This window comes from Chinchilla lanigera, unplaced genomic scaffold (genome assembly GCF_000276665.1).
Source record: "Chinchilla lanigera isolate Chin_1 unplaced genomic scaffold, ChiLan1.0 scaffold00105, whole genome shotgun sequence".
In the NCBI taxonomy this organism is placed as follows: domain Eukaryota; kingdom Metazoa; phylum Chordata; class Mammalia; order Rodentia; family Chinchillidae; genus Chinchilla; species Chinchilla lanigera.
The window spans coordinates 2,041,416-2,059,812 of NW_004955506.1; the positions used below are offsets into that span (position 1 = coordinate 2,041,416).

General features: G+C 46.2%; 1 protein-coding gene across 3 annotated transcripts in view; it reads right to left on the minus strand.

The window, feature by feature from the left end:
• Rptor (regulatory associated protein of MTOR, complex 1) overlaps window positions 1-18,397 on the minus strand; it is a 392,354-nt gene that overhangs the window by 31,994 nt on the left and 341,963 nt on the right. For all 3 annotated transcript variants that reach the window (XM_005407318.2, XM_005407317.2, XM_013506089.1), the window contains 4 exons: window positions 15,696-15,814; window positions 7,921-8,024; window positions 6,964-7,147; window positions 5,312-5,422 (listed from right to left, as the gene is read on the minus strand). In XM_005407318.2, the coding sequence (XP_005407375.1) occupies window positions 5,312-5,422; window positions 6,964-7,147; window positions 7,921-8,024; window positions 15,696-15,814 (518 nt within the window). The remainder of the gene's footprint in view (window positions 1-5,311; window positions 5,423-6,963; window positions 7,148-7,920; window positions 8,025-15,695; window positions 15,815-18,397) is intronic.

An 18,397-nucleotide genomic window follows, 5' to 3' on the forward strand; every position in this document is an offset into this window, starting at 1 on the left:
AACAACAAAATGCACTTAAAAAGCAGCTTCATAGATGTGCAGACTCAGCGAAGGGCAGTCTGCCAAGGCCCAAGTCAGGGTGTGAGGCCCATGCTTTCTTGGATTGGCCCCACGAGAACGGCCTGCAGCTTTAGGGCCAGGCTCCAATACCCTGACCTCCCCACTGCCTGTGGTACTATGGGACCATCTTACCCACTCTGTTAAAGCTCTTTGTGTAATTAAAATTACATTTTAATCTGTTTTAAATTACAAAACTAATCATTGTTCTTTCTAAAAATATTTGAACTACCCAGAAGTATACATGCAGAAGTAAATGCAGAAGCCTTGAGTCCTTGTGTAAGTCTCTGGGTGGATGGCTTCTGTCACCCTTTCAGCATGGTGCTGGGCCAACATGGGTCCAGAGAATCAAGAAGCCTAAGCATCTGCGCAGACAGGTGCAGCTCAATGTCCAAGTGGTTAATATTCTATTACATGGAGGCATAATTTTAAATAAATTCTCCTACTAATGTTTTTTTTTGGTTTTCAATTTTTTGCTATTAAAAATGATGTTGCAGCCAGGTGTGGTTGGTTGTATACCCCTATATTCCTAGCACTCTGGGAGCCTGATGTAGCAAGATTATAAATTCAACCCAAACTTGAACAACTTAATGATTTGGTGAGACCTTGTCTCAAAAAAAAAAAAAAAAAAAAAAAGCTTGGGATGTATCTCAGTGGGAAAACCCTGAGTTCAATTCCCAGTACCATGTTAAAAAAAAGTTGTTGTAAGAATCTGTTCCTGGGGCTGGAGATTTAGCTCAGCGGCACAGCACCTGCCTGTCAAGCGCAAGGTTGTGAGTTCGATTCCTGGTACCAGAAAAAAACAAAAAAAAAAGAAAAAAGAATCTATTCCTTAGATGCCAGGTGTGGTAGCCTACACCTATAATCCCAATACTCTGAGAGGATGAGTTAGTAGGATCCCAAGTTTGAGCTCTGCCTGGGCAATTTAGCAAGACTAGTCTATTGATCTGTAAGAAATCTGACCATGAGTTGATAAAGCTAGCTAAAACTCATTATAATTATGTTTTTGGGTACCCAGTCCTACTAACTGATAGGTGTACTGGGTATACAGTGATCCCTTACCTATCGCAGGAGTTATGTTCCAGAGACCCCTGCAAGACACTTTCTCTAAGGTGAAAATCTGTGAAGTAGTGGTGTTATACTTATTTTATTATTTATATATATTTTAAGGCTTTATAAACGCTTCCCACACTCCTATAAAACTTTCCCTCTCTTTTATTAACCTTTCCCACACTCTTATAAACACTTCATATGCTCTTAAACACTTCTTACACTCTTAAACCTACATAATTTTAACAACATGTAAAATTCTACATGGGTATTCACCAGTGAAGTATACTACAACTTGAATTATGAAGATCATGAGTTACTGTAGATACGTATTTTTTAAAAACCCATGATATAGTGAAGCTGCAATAAGTGAACCATGACAGAGTGAGGGACGACTTGTAATTTTGTTATCTGGTGACTATTTCCATTTTTTTATGTACCTTTGAAGCAGTTGAGGGGTTGGGGTTGTTATGGTTTGTGTCTGCATGTCCTCCCAAATCCTCATGCAGTCATGGGTGGGCTTCTAGATTTTTGATTGATCCATAGTCCAGTGCTGGGATTGTGGGTGTGAGTGCTACACCTGCCCCTGGGGCGGGTAGTTTGCATATGTAAGGGAGAGAAAGAGGCTGCTTGCCAACACTTTTCCCTTTTGCTCTTGCTGTTTTTGCTATCTTCAACAGCCATGAAGAGTTGCCCTCTGCCATGTGCCACTCTGCCTTGGAGCCTTCCAAGTATGGACTGAAACTTCCACAGAGTGTGAGCTAAGTAAACATTTCCTTCCTTAATTTTGGGCGTGGGGTATTTTGCCTCAGCAACGAGAGGAAAGTAACCAAGACAGGGGTTCTCTGCACTGTTTGAGGCCCAATCTTAGCCCTAGGACTATATTTAGTTTACTTGTGAGGGAGGCTAATAAAAAAAGTTCCTAGTGCATTTTATTACACAAACACATGATTAATTTAATTAATAAAAAATACCCTTATAACTACCATTTGGAAAAGTAGGAAAAAATTAACAAGATAAAACATGGCCTGTTCCTTCTTCTACAGTTTAGAAAAGGTCAATCTCTCTCTTTTTTTTTTTACTGAGGCATCAAGGATTGAACACAGGACCTCTGCATGCTCTACCACTGAGCTGGATCCCCAGCCCTTTTAAATTTTAACCAGAGAAAGTGTCTTGCTAAGTTGCCCAGGCTAGCCTTGAACTTGCAATCCCCCTGCCTCAACCTCCTGAGTAGCTGGGATTACATATGTGTACCACGATGCTTGACAAAGATCTAATCAATATAAAGGATAAAGCACTTCAAGTCCCTAAGTCCTAGGGCTGGGGCTGCTACCAAGTGTTACAGGCAACATAGATGTGAAGAAGCATTGTTTTCAACCATGGCATGGATGGCTTGTCACTTTGAGGTGCACAAACCTGGAGTTTGTTTCCACTTACTTGGCAGGGTCAGAGGAAAACAATGATTTATTGCCAGGTGTGGTGGTGCACGCCTGTAATCCCAGCACTTGGGAGGCTGCGGCAGGATGATCATTGTGAGTTCAAGACCAGCCTGGGCTACAAAGTGAGCTCAAGGTCAGCCTGAACTGCATAGGAAGACCCTGTCTCAAAAAGATAAAACAACAAAAAACCAAAAAACAATAATTTACTACTGAACAGCTTCTGCCTGCCTGCCTGTGGGGTGGTAGGCCCTACAGGGATCTCCCAGTCTAAGGCCATGTGCCATGCCCCATATGAATGAGAACTCTCAGGCAGGGCCAGTGTGCCCACCGAGGAATACAAAGGACTGGAGTCTGTGCTGACCTGGGAGTGGCAGGCATGGCACTAGGACCAAGCCCAGCCAGCACTCCACACGCCTCTGAGACCTTTCCTGTCACCCCTTTCTGGAAGGCTGGCCCACACTAATGCCTGGGAAGGAAAGACAATCCTTTGGGAAGGCACCAAACTTTTCTTTTTTGGAGTTGGGGAGTACTGGTAATTCAACCCAGGACCTGCCTTCAATTTGGTATGGGCTCTCACTATGTTGCTAAGTTGCCCAGGCTGGGCTTGAACTTGTGATTCTCCTGTCTCAGCCTCCCAGAGTGCTGAGATTATAGTTGGGCATCATTTTTAATTTTAAGAAGGTTGTGTTTTGGATCATCTATGTGGTTACTCCATTTCATCACATGCAAAAGAACAGGCCAGTATCAAGGATTTCAAGAGAAGCTGCTCATCAGCATTCTAAGAAATCACCATCACTACCAGCAGTAGCCACTGTGGTGAGGGAGGACAGCAGACCGTCAGAGTTCTCAGTCATCTGCCATGAGCATGGACAGTCTCAGGAAACCAAATTTCCATTAATATTAAACTGAACTCCATTTTACTTCTAAATGGGCCACACCACAGTTCTACAGGACAAATCTGTCTACTCCCTAGGGTCTAACTGCCTCCCACTGCCTGCTCAGTTATGTGGGTAGCTCTTGTTTACTTCATACAAATTCCAGGATTTGGGTGTTCTTCCTCTTAACTAGAAGGTCTCAGTGATCAGAAAAGGGCACTTTCCTCCCTCTCCATGGCAACAATATACCTATAGTCACCTGAAGGTAATCGAGGCTAGCTGACTTCTGAGATCCTGTGCTTGCTGACCACAGCCTAAGCCATAAGTCTGAATGATGCTGGGGTTGTTTATGTGTGGCACATGTGACTATCATCATTCTGTACGTCCAGGTTTGGGTTGGTCAAGCTTTCACCATGACCATTTCCTTATGCCACTAATTAACTTTAAACTTAAAATTTTTCTTTTTTATAGTACTAGAGGTGGAACCCAGGGCCTCTTGAATACTAGCAAGTGATCCAGTACTGAGCTACATCCCTAGTACTTTGTAAAAGTTTATTGAGTAAGGTCTTCCTAAGTTTCCCAGGCTGGTCTTGAACTTGTGATCCTCCTGCTTCGGCCTCTTGAAAAACTTAAAGCTTAATTTTTAAATAGTTTCAATAATATCTTACCAAACATTTTGTAACTTTTAAACTATTTGACCTCTGCTGGCCATTTATGTGGATCCCAATTTTCATTATTATAAATAACACAGAGACTATCTTAGCAAATCCATTACTGGGGCAAAGGGAGCAGCTGCTTACAGCTTTAGATACTTATTATCAAAGGGCTTTCCAGAAAAGTCAGGCCATTTCATACTCTTAAGAGTCACCTAAAAAACAAAGGAGAGATCTCCCGTCCCTTGCTGGCAGAGGGGCAGACAATAAATTAGAATATTATTACTGGTCTTGGGTACTGACCATAATTATCTTACATTTTCATTGATAAAAATCTCTATTCACTCCGGGAAAAGAAGAAAACAAGAAAGCTGTAAAATAGAATCTAACTTCTACAGAAGTTAGTCATCTAGTCTGATACACAATTAAGAATAAGCTATAACTTTCTATTATCATTATAAAGGAAGAGGAAGGTTTTCTAAGAATGTGCCTTAGACTTATGAAAATCTAAAAATGAGTCGGTACAGAGAGATAGACACCAAAGATCCTGATGATAAAATAACTCCTGTGTCTCAGGGAAGAGCCAAGGACCTGGACACATGGCTGGAATCTGTAGCCACAGAGCTACTGCATCCCCAGGACTCATGTCAGGCTATAGTTGTGGCAGATAAGACCGAACGCCAGTCTTGCTGAACAAGCCCGAATGTGCCAATCATTGGTGATTGTGTATCACCAATCACAGCCCTCAGAGTCCAGGCCTGGTGCACTTCTTCACAGGAGTCAAGAGACCTTGCTGATGAAGGCCAAGTCATAAATGTGACAACGGGGGCCCTGGAGAGGCAGCTTTCCTTAGTCTCTCCTCTGAGAAGACAGGAGGGACGAGGAGCATACCCTCTGCTGTCCTAACTGCTGACATCCCCATCATGACAGAAACTTGGTGCCACCCTCCAACAGCCACCAATGCCATGGGATAGGAGCTGCAGAGCCCAATGGCAAGCCTAGTAGGGCAGTGAAAGCCTGCCAAAGTGCTGGCCATCAGCTTGGGACATAGCTTCCACCTGGGCTAATGCGGTCTCCAGTGAGACAGAGGACAGGTGATGAATTTGAGGAGCAGAGGGGTCAGCAGAGGCCAGTGTTAGGAGCCCGTGGGGAAGGAGGGAAGAGCTGAGAGTGAGGCTCTGGACTGTGGGTGTTGGCCCACCTCACTGGGTCCCACTGGGCCTGCACCAGGACGCACCTTCATGACGGGCTGGGCAAAGTACCGGGCGCTCCAGTCACAGAACCCCGTCTGCATCGTGGCGCAGATGAAGCTTTTGTGTCCAGCAGCATCGTCCGCATCGTCTGTAGTCTTCCAGGTGTTTTGAAGGTGGAAGGTCAGAAGAAAAGAGGAAACCAAATCTTATTTTTCCCTTACTTCTCTGTGTGATTAAAAGGGTTCCTGACCGAGAAACTGAGGTGGTGTTGAGCACAGTCTGCTCCTCACCTAGGTATCCTAGTGACCAAGAGGCCCTGCACATGTGGACAGGGATTGAGTAGCAAGGGTTAATAAGTGTGGGCTGTATCTGCTATTGTTCCTAGGGCCAGCCCGGTGTGGCCTGCCTCAGTCACCCCATACGCCAAGTTCCACTGCTGTGTTGACAGCTCCTGTACGTAGCTCCTCAATCCTACATGCCTCTGCTGCCTGACGCAGGCTGCCCCTCTGACAGCCATACAGATGCCAGCTGGATGTACAGCTAGTACAGGTCACCCGGGGTCTAACTGCTTAATATGCTGGAAGCTGCTATGTGGTGCTATTTCCCACCAGGGCCTTTGGGTAGTGCTGGCGTGTCAGGGCTTATGTTTGCCTTGTTCCACACAGCTGGGCTCCAGGAATCCCCATGCTTAGAGGTGGGCTGAAGGCATTCCTCACACCAAATCTTGGCAGATAGGGCCTCCCTATCACCCAGAGGACAAGAGAGGGGCTCATCTCCCACAAGAAGCCACAGCTTTGGCTGTGCAGGGGTGTGGAGAACACTCATGTCTGTGCCAGCTATGCTGTTCCCTTAGGCCATGGCCTCCCATCAGGGCCCAGGCAGGTGGCCACCTGTACTTGGAGCTTACTGATTATCAAGGGCCTCAAAGTCAGGGTGGCTCGGGGCTGACCAGTGCATGGAGACCTGCATACTGCTTCTGTGTGGGCCATGCTGGTCACCCACACGGCAAACCTTGCATGGAGTTAACTCCCAAGGTGGCTGGGACTCCATTCTGTTCACTGGGGTACACCTCTACCTTGAAGAGATGGCCATTGCTGGCAACAGGCAGCCAGATGCTCTCAGCACAGCCTACTAACCTTCTTCAGACCTCGTGCCCCTGACCCAGGAGGCTCCAGGGTCAGCACACCTGCCCTGGCTCTAGAACCCTGGAGGACAGCTTTCTCTCTCCTGTAATTTCCTTTACCACTTAGCTAAAGGCAAAGAGAGTGTGCTTATTTGTGTGGACTAATTGAATGTTTATGGGAAAAAACAAACAACCCATTCAGAATAAACACTCTGTAGAGCAGCTGCTACCTCAAGCTGATGCAAAATGCTCTTTACCCAAGAAAAGAAAAAAAACCAAATTGACTCCACGTGCTTATTTTGTCATTACCAAGTAAATGGGGAGAAGCTACAGGGTAGGAAGTGTTTGTGATGTGGGTAGGACGAGCCAGCCAGCAGGCAGGGCAGTAGATCAACGGACCACCACCCACCAGGGTCAAGAAAGGCAGTCATCAGGTTGGGTCAAGGGAATGTGAGGACCGGACCCCAACGTGAGGTCTCACCCTCACACTGGAGAAGCCCAGCCCTGAGCACCAAAAACTGCATTTAGTGCTCACAGGTCATGAGGTACGCGGGAAGGGCTGCATCTGTGTACCTGATCTGGGCCTTTGTCGAACATCTTCCGTGTCCGGGGGAACTGATGGGAATGAGGGGTATACTGTGCCCCTGTGGGGCCTGTGGTACCCTGGCGGCCAGGAGGCAGGTCACGGCTGACTGGCTGCTTTGCCACATCATTGGTTAGACTGCAGCTGCTGGTGCTGGATGCTGGTGGGGAACCTCTATAGGGAGAAGAGCAGACAGTAGGCCTCATTATGGGTCCCCTACTAGAGGAAGAGACACTAAGCTTCTTTCCCAAGGTGCTGTTACCAGACCAGAATACCCTCAGCCACTTGATATGTTAATATGACTTCCAAATGCTGGCTGCTGGTGCTGTGTGTGGACCATCCTAGCTGTCCCCTGGAAGGCAATGAGAACCATCCCTCCTGGGCTGGGGATTTAGCTCAGCGGCAAAGCGCCTGCCTGGCAAGTGCAAGGTCGTGAGTTCGGTTCCTGGTACTGGAGAGAACCATCCCTCCCTGGACTCTACATCCCAGGAGGTGGCAAGGACTAACTGGGCTCAGGGCAGATGTCCAGGGAAGCTCAGGCTGAGGGTGCACACTCATATTTGGGATCAGCCATGCTGTTTGTTTTCCAAAGTATGGACCTGATGTAACGGTGCAAAGCCTACCCTCTAGTCACCAAGTGAAGAGTACAGATATTTGGGCTAAACTCAGAAACTTGGCTGAGTTCATCTTTTGCTGTCATATCATGTGCAAATGATGGTTTCTGAGACAGAAGGATTCTGGAAGGCCTTGGATTAGATGAATATGGGTGTGCATGAAAGGAGACACAGAGAAAGAGGGAGGAGATGGAGAGGGAAAACAAGGTAACAAGGGGAAAAAAGAGCACAAGGAATTGCGCAGTAATAGGAGGCAGGTGGCAGTCTAGCATAGACTGCTGCAGGGAGGCTTGCACCAGGTCACCCCCCTCCACCCCGTGGATTTGCACTTACCCCACCTGATGGATGTGCATGCCCTTGTTGGTTGGACTGGCTGGGGCTGACTGTGTCAGAGAGGAAGTATCAAGGATGCGCTGAGGCCGGGCATTCACTGTGGCCTAAAAAGGGCAAAGAACAAGTGACACAGGAAGTCAGGAGACAGGATCAAGAGGCTGATGGTTGCTTTTGCCTAGTTTCAAAATGGCAGAACAGACTTTAGGCTAAGGAAATCTCAAATACCAATTAGAGGCTCTATTTTTTCACTCTTGCAGGAATGATTCCCCAGGCAAGTCTGTAAGGCCCAGAGCTGGGAAGAAATCCCTGCATGTGGCTCTCAAGATGCTTTCTGCGCTGGGTTGTAATCAGCTTTCTGGATGGCACAAGGCCACCTCTACTTCCTTCCTTTCAAAGAGGCTGCTCCCTGGCCATCCCCTCATCCTTCCTATGCTGCCTCCACACTGCACTGGCCCCTAGACTGCTCTGCTCCCACCATTACTGGGAAGTCACTGGTAGTCTCAGGCTTGGCTATGGAGGGCCAGGACATGCCTAACCAGGGGATCCCTAGGCTGGCAAGTCACCAGAGCACTGCTGTATAGTTGTGTTTGGTCCTGGAAGGGCCTGTGAAAACCAGAGGCAAAGGCAGGAGGGGATGGAAGAGGAGGTGAGATGAGTTCTCTCTTGCAGAGAAGGGGTTCTCCTGTCCTGGGTTGAGAAAGTGTAATCACCTTCAAACCACTCTCCTTAGCCTGGCATGATGGCATATGTCTATAATCCCAGCACTTGGGAGGCTGAGGCAGGAGGAGACAAATCTGGGCTACAAAGTGAGCTCAAGGTCAGCCTGAACTGCACAGTGGGACGTCTCAAAGAGACAAAAAACAAACTAATAAAACAAAAAACAAAACAACCCATCTTCCTTGAGGGGCTGGCATGCAGCTCAGAGGTCAATCTCATGCTTAGTACATGGAAAGCCCTGGGTTTCATTTCCAGCACCAAAAACAAAAACCCATCCTCAAACATAGCTGTATTTCTCCATCCTCACATGCAGCACAGGTAGGTGCTGGCTGTGCCCTGGGAATGTGGATTATCTCTAGTGAGGGAGAGTAGGGCAGGTGGGGTGAACCAGGGCTGGCCTGTGAAAAGGGCAGCTCGGTTGACCACCCTTGTCCTTACAGACACCTGGTTTCTGTTCTCATTGCCTACGTTCAGGGGCTGCTCAATGCTGTTCCTTAAATTGTAGCACTGTGGATGACGAGCTAGTTGTGGGTGCGATAGGAGCCCTACCACAAACATTAGCAGGGTTTGAAATTTTCCTGAAGACAGATTTGCACTGAGACTCCATGTTCAGGAGGGGAGTGGTTTCATTTGATTTTTAATAGGATTTTGTATATATTTGGAAACTAGCTGTCTGCTGGGATAACAAGCAATGAGATAAGCAAACAGGAGCACTTCTTCCTTGATGGCCAGCAACATTTGCACACCCATATGGCCCTGGGCCTTCTGCTCCCAGCATGTAGAGGGGCTGGCAGGGCCTCTGGGTTCTGGGTCCCCGAGGCTGTGCAGTCAGTAGGGGCCAGGTGAGGCTGAGCTGGTCTCCAAAATCAGGAAGATGAGACAGTGGCTCTTTACTCTTAACAGCCACTGACTCTTCCACCAGGGACAGACCATGAGGCTGCCTGTTTTAGAAGGTGGAGAAAAACATGAACCAGAGATAGAACCTTGGCCTTGTGGGGCTCCTCTTCTGGTGGACCTGCCTAAATTATTCATGTGTAGTCAGAAACTTTGTCTCTGTAATTCAGCCACCAGACAGAAAGTCAAAGAGAATAAACCATCATGAAAGTCTTCACTTATATACATGGTATCAGTGCTTCCCATGCAACCTCTGTCTTCAAGTTGGGAAGGGCAAGAAAAAGGAGCCAGACTGGTCTTCAAACAATATCTCTTCGTTTTTAATTACCAGCAAAATACATGTTCTTGTGAACTTGTTTTTGCTTTGGTATTTAAATTATTCAGCCAATTTTACAAGCACAAATCTCCCACAAAATGAAAGACATAGGACTTCTCAAGTCTAAAACAGAAAAGAAATTTAAACTCTAAGTTTAATATATGCCTTCTCAAAACTTCTGGACAAACAGTGGGAGATGATGGGGAAGTCATCAGAAAGCTTCAGGGGTTGAAATGCAGACTTCCACAAAACCCACCACTCCCTCTCATGCTCAGGGCACAGCACCTGCGCTGCGGCAGTGACTCAGGAGCCAGCGACTCAGGAGCCAGCATTTTGCAGCCCCAGGGGTTCCTCTGCCTGCTGCGGCTGCAGTCATTGCCCACCTCCATGATTCACAGATGCTCCTTAGGGAAACTGAGCAGGAGCCCTGGCTAACTCACTGCTGCATACAGCCTGCCTGACATCGAGATGCAGTTTACACCCATGGCTGCCACCACAAGAGTCATTTTGTTTATTCTCAGAAATTCTTTTTTTTTTTTTTTTTTTTTTTTTCTTTTTTTTCTGGTACCGGGAATTGAACTCACGACCTTGCGCTTACCAGGCAGGAGCTGTGACGCTGAGCTAAATCCCCAGCCCCTATTCTCAGAAATTCTGATAGGGCTGGGCCTGCATGGGCTAGGGAGACTTCCATGAGTGTGGATGCAGCTCCTTGAGCTGAGTCATTCCAATCTCTTAACAGCTCCCCAGTGCTGGCTGTATGGTAAGGGCTCATGGTGAGCCTGGGCACAGGGTCACTCAGGGAGGGAATCAGGAAGACTGGGTATCACTATGAGGATTTGGACACTCGGCAGAGAACTGGAGTAGGCTCAAGGACAGGCCTTCCCGCATGGTCCCTGTCATGTAGCAGGTACTTGCTGGGCAAGTTTAAAGGAATACCCCTGTAGAGGCTGGGTTTGGGGACACAGACTAAGGACAGAATGGTGCACGGAGCTGGGGACCCCATGTGTGCCCTTCTTGATCATGACCACTCCACTGCTGTCACGTGGTGCAGAGCATGCACAGAATCACTGGACACAAAGACAGGCTCACAACTACACATCCCTCCAGGAAGGTCTGAGGGACATCCCCTCCCAGGGGGTTTAAGCCATCAAGAGCAAGGGCAGCAGGAAAGGTGAGAGCATGACACAAGGCCAGTTCTTCACAGTGGAAAGCATGACTTTGCTGAAGTAGAATTTCTGGCCAGACACTTAGCTCAGTATGAACATAAAACTCCTTAAAGATGGAGGAGACACGTAGGTGCACACAGCACAGACCTTTTACCCACACTTGGGCATCTCCAGGGCTTTTGGCTGTGGTGTGTGTACTGCTTGTGGCTCTCCAGACAGACCCTCACAGGACCCAGAGACCCATCTAGGGCAAAGAACTCCAGGAAGTAACCTCAGGGCGAGCCTCATTCATAGGCCATTGGCTACCTGTCTGGGAGGAGTAGTGCATTCTGGAAACATGCCTGTTAATTTTGTATCAGGGTTCTGGAACTATGTGTGGGGAGTGGCACTGTCACCTGATCACTCGGAAGAGACAACTTATACCTATAACTCATATTTCCAAAACAAGTATTTATTATTTATTTAGAAAATCCAGAAAAATCCCTTGTCAGGGAACCAGAAGCGCCACAGAGTCCTGGTGGGAACAGTTTCCTGGCTGCTGCTGCAGAGCCACAGAGCAGATCCCCAGGGACAGCCTGGTCATCTCAGTCTAGATGGTATCGCCAGCAGAGGCTTCTGCATGGAAATTTCGCTCGACATGATTTAAAAAAAAACAAAACCAAAAACACACAGTAAGTAACTTATACTGGGATGGTGGACAGCTGGGTGTTAATGACTGGTTACACGGAACTACTGACCATGCTTTTCTGAGCATCTCAATCTTCATTTCATTGGTCACTGAGGCTTTTGGTCTCTAAATGAATATTTCACTGTTGGTTAAGAACAGTAGTATCTCTGGGTGTGGTGGCACATGCCTGTGATTTTTTTTTTTGTCTTTTTGAGACAAGGTCTTGCTATGCATTTCAGGCTGGCCTTGAGCTCACTTTGTAGCCCAGGCTGGCCTCAAACTTGCAATGATCCTCCTGCCTCACCCTCCCAAGTGCTAAGATTACAGGTGTGCACCACCATGCCCAGCTGCCTGTGGTCCTAGCACTCAGGAGCCTGAGGTAGGAGGATCACTGTGAGTTCGAGGCCAGCCTAGGCTACATAATGAGTTCAAGGCTGGCTTGTACTACATAGCAAAACCTTGTCTCAAAAAGCCGAAACAAAAGACAAAAAAAATGAAAAATAGTAGTGTCTTGTTTCCAATGTGCCTGGTCTGCACAGGCCCCATCACAGATGTGGCTCCTTGAGGAATCCAGAGGTGAGTTTACACATCTGTGGGTTTAGATTTTCTCATAACTACTAAAATGAGAAGTGACTGTGAACCCTGATATCCAAACACCTGTGGCTTGGAGACTCAGTTCTTCTATGTTCTCTTAAAACCTCAGCAGCAGGAGGAGCTGTGACGTGAGAGCCGCTGAGGCCACAAATAATTTCGCAGGGTCATTATTCTCTTCCTACCATACTTCTGTGTAGCTTGAGATTACCCATAATGAAAACTAACAGCACAACACACACTCCAAGGATTTACAAACGTGAAATTAGGCTGTACCTGTTGGGCTGTAAGGGTTCTCTCTTACACAGCTAGTAGTAACTCCTATATAGTATTTCAATGGAGAATTCTAAGGAGTGTTCCACAATAATAAGGCTGTTTTTGACTCTGATGAACAAATCTTAAAATAGGCTCATTTCTCTTTAAAATGAAATATAATCTCCTTAGCTCCTAGAGCACAAAGTAAGGCATTTCTTGAAATTAAAATGGGGACAAGAAAGGATTTCCTTAATGTTTATACTTCCAAATCTTTCACTAGAAGTGTTCATTCTTAAACACACACACGCGCGCGCATGTGCAGTGCTGTGCTAACCCTAGGTCTCCAGCGGAGGCCTAACCTGGTCCCTGGCTGTGGTGTGTCACCAGGCTGATGGCTGTGTGCACACTGGGGTGTATGTCATAGATCAGTAGACCACATATCCCTTTGCAGTTTTGGGGCTCATTCAGAATACACTGTCCTCACAGTAGGTGGGGGTTGTAACTTGCTAACATGGCAGGTCCCACACAGGGGACCTTTTTTTTTTTGCTTTTTGAGACAGGGTCTCACTATGCAGTTCAGGCTGGCCTTGAGCTCACTTTGTAGCTCAGGCTGGCCTCAAACTCACAGCAATCCTCCTGCCTCAGCCTCCCGAGTTCTGGGATTACAGGAGTGCGCCACCACGCCCAACACTAGGGGCTGAGTTTCTTAAAGTACGGGTGGACATGGGCTTTGCTGGCTCACGGTACACACTTAATGCACGATCCAGAAGGATCCAGGGCTGGAAGGCTGTGGCTGACATCTCTATTATAGAGCAGGGAGAAATGGTTTTTGTCTGTCACAGAACAGAGAGACTCCTAAGAGGAACTATTTAACACCCTAAGGTTGGATCTATGGCAATGAAATTTATAGCTATGAAATTAATATTAGGCACCAGGACTCCAGTGTTAAATAATTCAGGTGGAGTTTAGTAAAGGTAAATATATAAAAGCCACTGAAAAATAAGCTCAAGTAGCTGAATCCTGATTCACCGTAACTGAACTACTTGGGAAGCTAAATTAATTGTGGGCGTCCAGCTGCATGTGATGGGGAGAAGGCTCTCTTGCACCTCTAAGAGCAAAGAAGAAGCTGTCAGACACCTCTGTGTGCCAGAGACCTATGACAAGGGATGTGAACTGGCCACTTTCTGCTTTCTTTGAAAATAAATTCTAAAAATTTAAACCATTCATTAATGTCCACATAAAGCTGTGAAAAAAAAGTACAAATGATTCTTTAAAATACAGCCTTGTTCCAGGAATATAGTTCAGTGACACAGCACCTGCCTAGTAAGTGCAAGGTCCTGAGTTCAATTCCTGGTTAAAAAAAAAAAATCCAGCCTTGAAATTTTGCAGCAAAAATGAGAGAGACTACTTACAGCCTGAAAGAGCATTGGTAAGTGGCAGGAGGCAGTACTGGATCATTTACTAGTTTTTCTTTTTCTTTTTTGGCAGTACTAGGGATCAAACCCAGGAGTTTCCTATAGAACAATGAACATATTAACTTGATTGGCTGTTTCCACAGGCCAGAGACACATGAAAGCAGACCAAGTGGTGCCTATGCAGTAGGAATGGGTAGCTTTCAGATGCCTCTGCAGCCACTCACATCATGATAAGTACATTGGAGAAGCTGAGCACTGCATTGTGGCATGAAATCAGGGCAGGACTGAGTCATTCAGACTGTCCCAAATTGTCAACAGTAAGCCCAACATTTTACTGTTAAGCTGGATGTTCTATTGGACATGGAAGGTAGGGAAATATCTCTGGACAAACAAGTTTATGCTTCGAGGACACTGTGCCATACATGTGATATCTCTTAAGTTTAAAACCCTGAACTTATTCCTGCATTATTCTTTTGCTGCTGTATAAAGAAAGATGAGCCTACTACTGCATTTAATCTATTTTCTTTTCTTTTTTCTTTTTTTTTTTTTGGTACTGGGAATTGAACTCAGGACCTTGTGCTTGCCAGCAGGTGCTTGTGCCACTGAGCTATATGCCTGGTTCTCTACTACTGCATTTAAAAACTAGGAGAATAAAGGGACTTGCTACTATAACTTGTGATACTACCAGGAGCTGAAGAGGAAACATCCACAGTCAATGAGGTGATTTCAATCAGTCAGGGAAAAGACATAATCAGACTAACACAAAATAATTCCAGTGAAGGGACTGAACACCATGCAGACAGGATGTCACCAGGGGGAGACTGCTGCAGGGACTTCGGCTCAATGGGAGGCCAGAACCAACCAATGAGGGAGCACCAGGGTAGGGCTCAATAACTCAGTGGGGAAAAAACAAGGGACTCGGACTGAAAGTCACAGATCCTGGGCCCTTCAGCTGTGATGGACAACTCTTCAGTGTGATGGAGTCAGGGGAAGGTCAAGAGTACTTCTTGACTGAGCCCAGATAAAGCTGGCACTCTCAAGCAGAGAAGACACAGGAGCAGCTCCAGGGAGGCCAAGGGGGCTGGGAATTGCAGGGTAGAGTGGTAGGCAGAAGAAAGCTTCTAAAGTCTTCAAGAGATGTCCCATGTGTCTCTCATTGACTTTTCTGTTGCTCATGGGTAGGGAAAAAACCATGAGGTTGGGGAAAGAACAAGAGGGCATTAGGGAAAATTCCCAGAGCTCACAGAAAGGACTGGGAAGACCTTAGTTCCCAAAGAAAAGATTTATACTTGTATCTAGAAGTTAGGATAAGAAGAACAAATGAAACCCAAAGTAAGCAGCAAGGGGAAGGAAATAAAAAAGTTAAAAGAAGCTGTCAATAAAATGAGAAATTTAAAAACAACAGAGAAAGTCCAATGAAACTGAAAGCTGATTCTCTGAAGTCTCTATTGGCCAAGAAGGGTCAAGAATGAGAGAAGATGTCAACATCAATGTCAGACAAGGAGGCAGAGACATCACTACAGATCATACAGACACGAAGAAGATAGTGAAAAACAACAATGCTGACAACTACAGCTACATATAAATACATTTCAAGTTATATTATTAATATCTAGATTTACGATGTCTGTGAAAGCTCACCTTATTTATGTATTTTTTAATACCACAGTGTAGACCTAGAATTTTTGCTTGAATATTCATGACTGAAAATCAGAAACTTGAGAGCTTCAACAAAAACATCTCATCACACCTACCTTGTAGGCGATACTGTTGAGTACTTTCATGGCCAAATCAGAAACATCTGGATAGGGGTCAGCAGCCAGATGCAATAAAACTCTCCAAATTTGAGTATAAACACTATTAAAAGACACTCCTAGAAAAAAAGAAATGGGAGATGTTTCAGTAGCAAATAGCTGCTGCTGCATATATTGGCAGCTTCTGAGGTAGCTTGAGTTCCTGAAAACCTAATTATAGTAGCAGGAAGGGGAGCCTTAAAGATCTGGAGTTAGAATAAGGTTTATTATTCTGGTAAGGGGTCCACAGATTCAGGAATCCCAGCAGTATTCTAAGGCTTGATCACACTGGTCTCATCTTCTGATGCTAGATCCTTCTAAAAGGAAAACTGCGATAGAAAAGAATTGGCCAGGCATGGTGGTCCATGCGTGTAATCCCAGCACTCAGGAAGCTGAGGCAGGAGGATTGCTGTGAGTTCAAGGCCAGCCTGGGCTACAAAGTGAGTTTAAGGTCAGCCTGAACTGCATAGTGAAACCTTGTCTCAAAAAGGCAACCCCCCCCCCCGGACAAAAAAAGAATAGAATTTACATTTGGGATGCTTTAGTTGACTGGAGAGTATTGCAATTACCAAGTACCATTTGATTTTATGTTTTAGATTCCCAGACGCAATTCTCTTTGCAGCCCACTCTATATTCAGTGCATGCCCTGTATGCTGTAACTTGCTGGGATCCTTTTGCTCATGCTGGCACTGTTCTGAAGTCCCAGGAAATCAGGAGGTATATGTGATATAACCATTGCCTCCAAGATCTTCCAACTCATTCCAAGCATGACTAAGGGTATACTTGACACAAGCTCTTATGTTGCATGTACAGACGTAGAGACAGGTAACACAGGAGGCATTATGGGCTCAGACATATCAGTATATCGTAGTGCAGATATGAGGGAAAGAAAAGAGATACTTGCCACGGGCCTTTGTTAAGGCTGCTCGTCTTTCTTAATTATGAAATAATCCTGAAGGGAGGAATTGCCCTGGCATGAGAGGAAGAGGTGCGGCCCAGTGAGCACTACTGCTGAGGTCCAAAGTGAAGGATGTGAACATGTCTGTCCGACTTTCAAGCCAGCCAGCCATTTCCAGGATATAGAATTGCCCCATGGAGATGTTCACATGGGCATGAGCAATTGCTTCTGCCAGGAGCAGGGCTACAGGTGAAGGCCAGGAAGACAGATGGAAAAGACTTAAAGGGGGTGGATGGGTTTTAAAATTTCTTCCCTTTTTTTTTTTTTGGTACCGGGAATCAAACTTAGGACCTTGCACTTGCCAAGTAGGCACTGTGTCACTGAGCTATATCCCTGGCCTGGGTGTGGGCTGTGATGGGGATTCAGGATTGTTCTCCTAGAGAAGGGGTGGAGGGAAGAAGGATGGCAGCACAAGCAAGATCTGAAACCTGGAGGTGATAAGACACCTGGAGCCTCTGGAGAACCATGACTGAAACCCAAGAGCTAATCAAGAAATGTGAGGGTAGTACTCAGAAACCCAGAAGTGGGAACTGCTTACAGGTCTGAGGGCTCCCAGACATGGGTCAGATCAGCTAAAGCTAGGAAGGAAGCTGGAGAGAGCAGTGGCTGTGGAGCTGGGGGTCAAACCACACTGGAGTGGAGGCAAAGAGGGGATGAAGCAACTCTAGAAGGGGATGTAGTTGGAGTGAATGCTGCAGGTATATGTGGAAAAGCAGAGGCGGCACCAACAAAGTCCTTGCTCAAGGAAGCTTCCTGAGGGAAGGCAGAGACAACCTACTTGAAGTCAGGCAGAGACAGCTACACAGAGCTCCACCTTTTTTATTTTGGGGGTAAGCTGGACAATGTACTGAAAAGCTCTTGCTTGTTCAACAAAGACACTGAAAGAGTATTTCAAATAAGCCACAAATTTGTGCCCCTTCCTTTGCCACTTATGACACAGTCTGACTGCTGGGAATGCTGCCAGAGGACAGAGTGCCTCTGGATGAGTGCAGCTTTAGCAGAACAGGTTTTATGTAACATAGGTCCACAGACAGACTGGACAAAGACTTAAAATCAACTAGGTGCACGAGCTTCATGTGGATGCATATCTTTACCTGTCACTTGCCTTCTCACTAGTGGACATGAGTGCAGGGCCAAGTGGGCCGTTCCCTGGGCTCCCAGTACATGGCCTCCCCACTAAGTAAGCAGGAGGAAGACAGTTCTGATTGGTGTTGTGTTTACAAAAGTCTCCTGGCTACTTCATCATTCTGCTGAGTGGGAATCAACAGGTGTTGTCCTCTGAGAAGCTCATCCCTTGGCCTCTCTTGAGACACAGCTGCCTGTGTCACTGCTGATTACCCAGAGCATGAGACCTAGGAAGGGTGTTTCTTTCTTTCTTTTCTTTTTTTTTTGTGTGTATCTTTTTGAGACAGGATCTTGCTATGCAGTTCAGGCTGGCCTTGAGCTCACTTTGTAGCCCAGGCTGGTCTTGAACTCGCAGCAAACCTCCTGCCTCAGCCTCCCGAATGCTGAGATTACAGGCATACGCCACACCTGGCTTTAAGAAGGGTGTTTCTCCCGCATTGTTTCTCTAGTGTAAAGCCTGAAAGAGTTAATTTAAACTAGGAGATATGATAGACATTGGGAATTGATAGGAAAGCACTCATAGGTAAAGGATAACTGGAATGTGGGAAAAGAGAAGGGAAAGAAGGAGAAAGTTTGTATA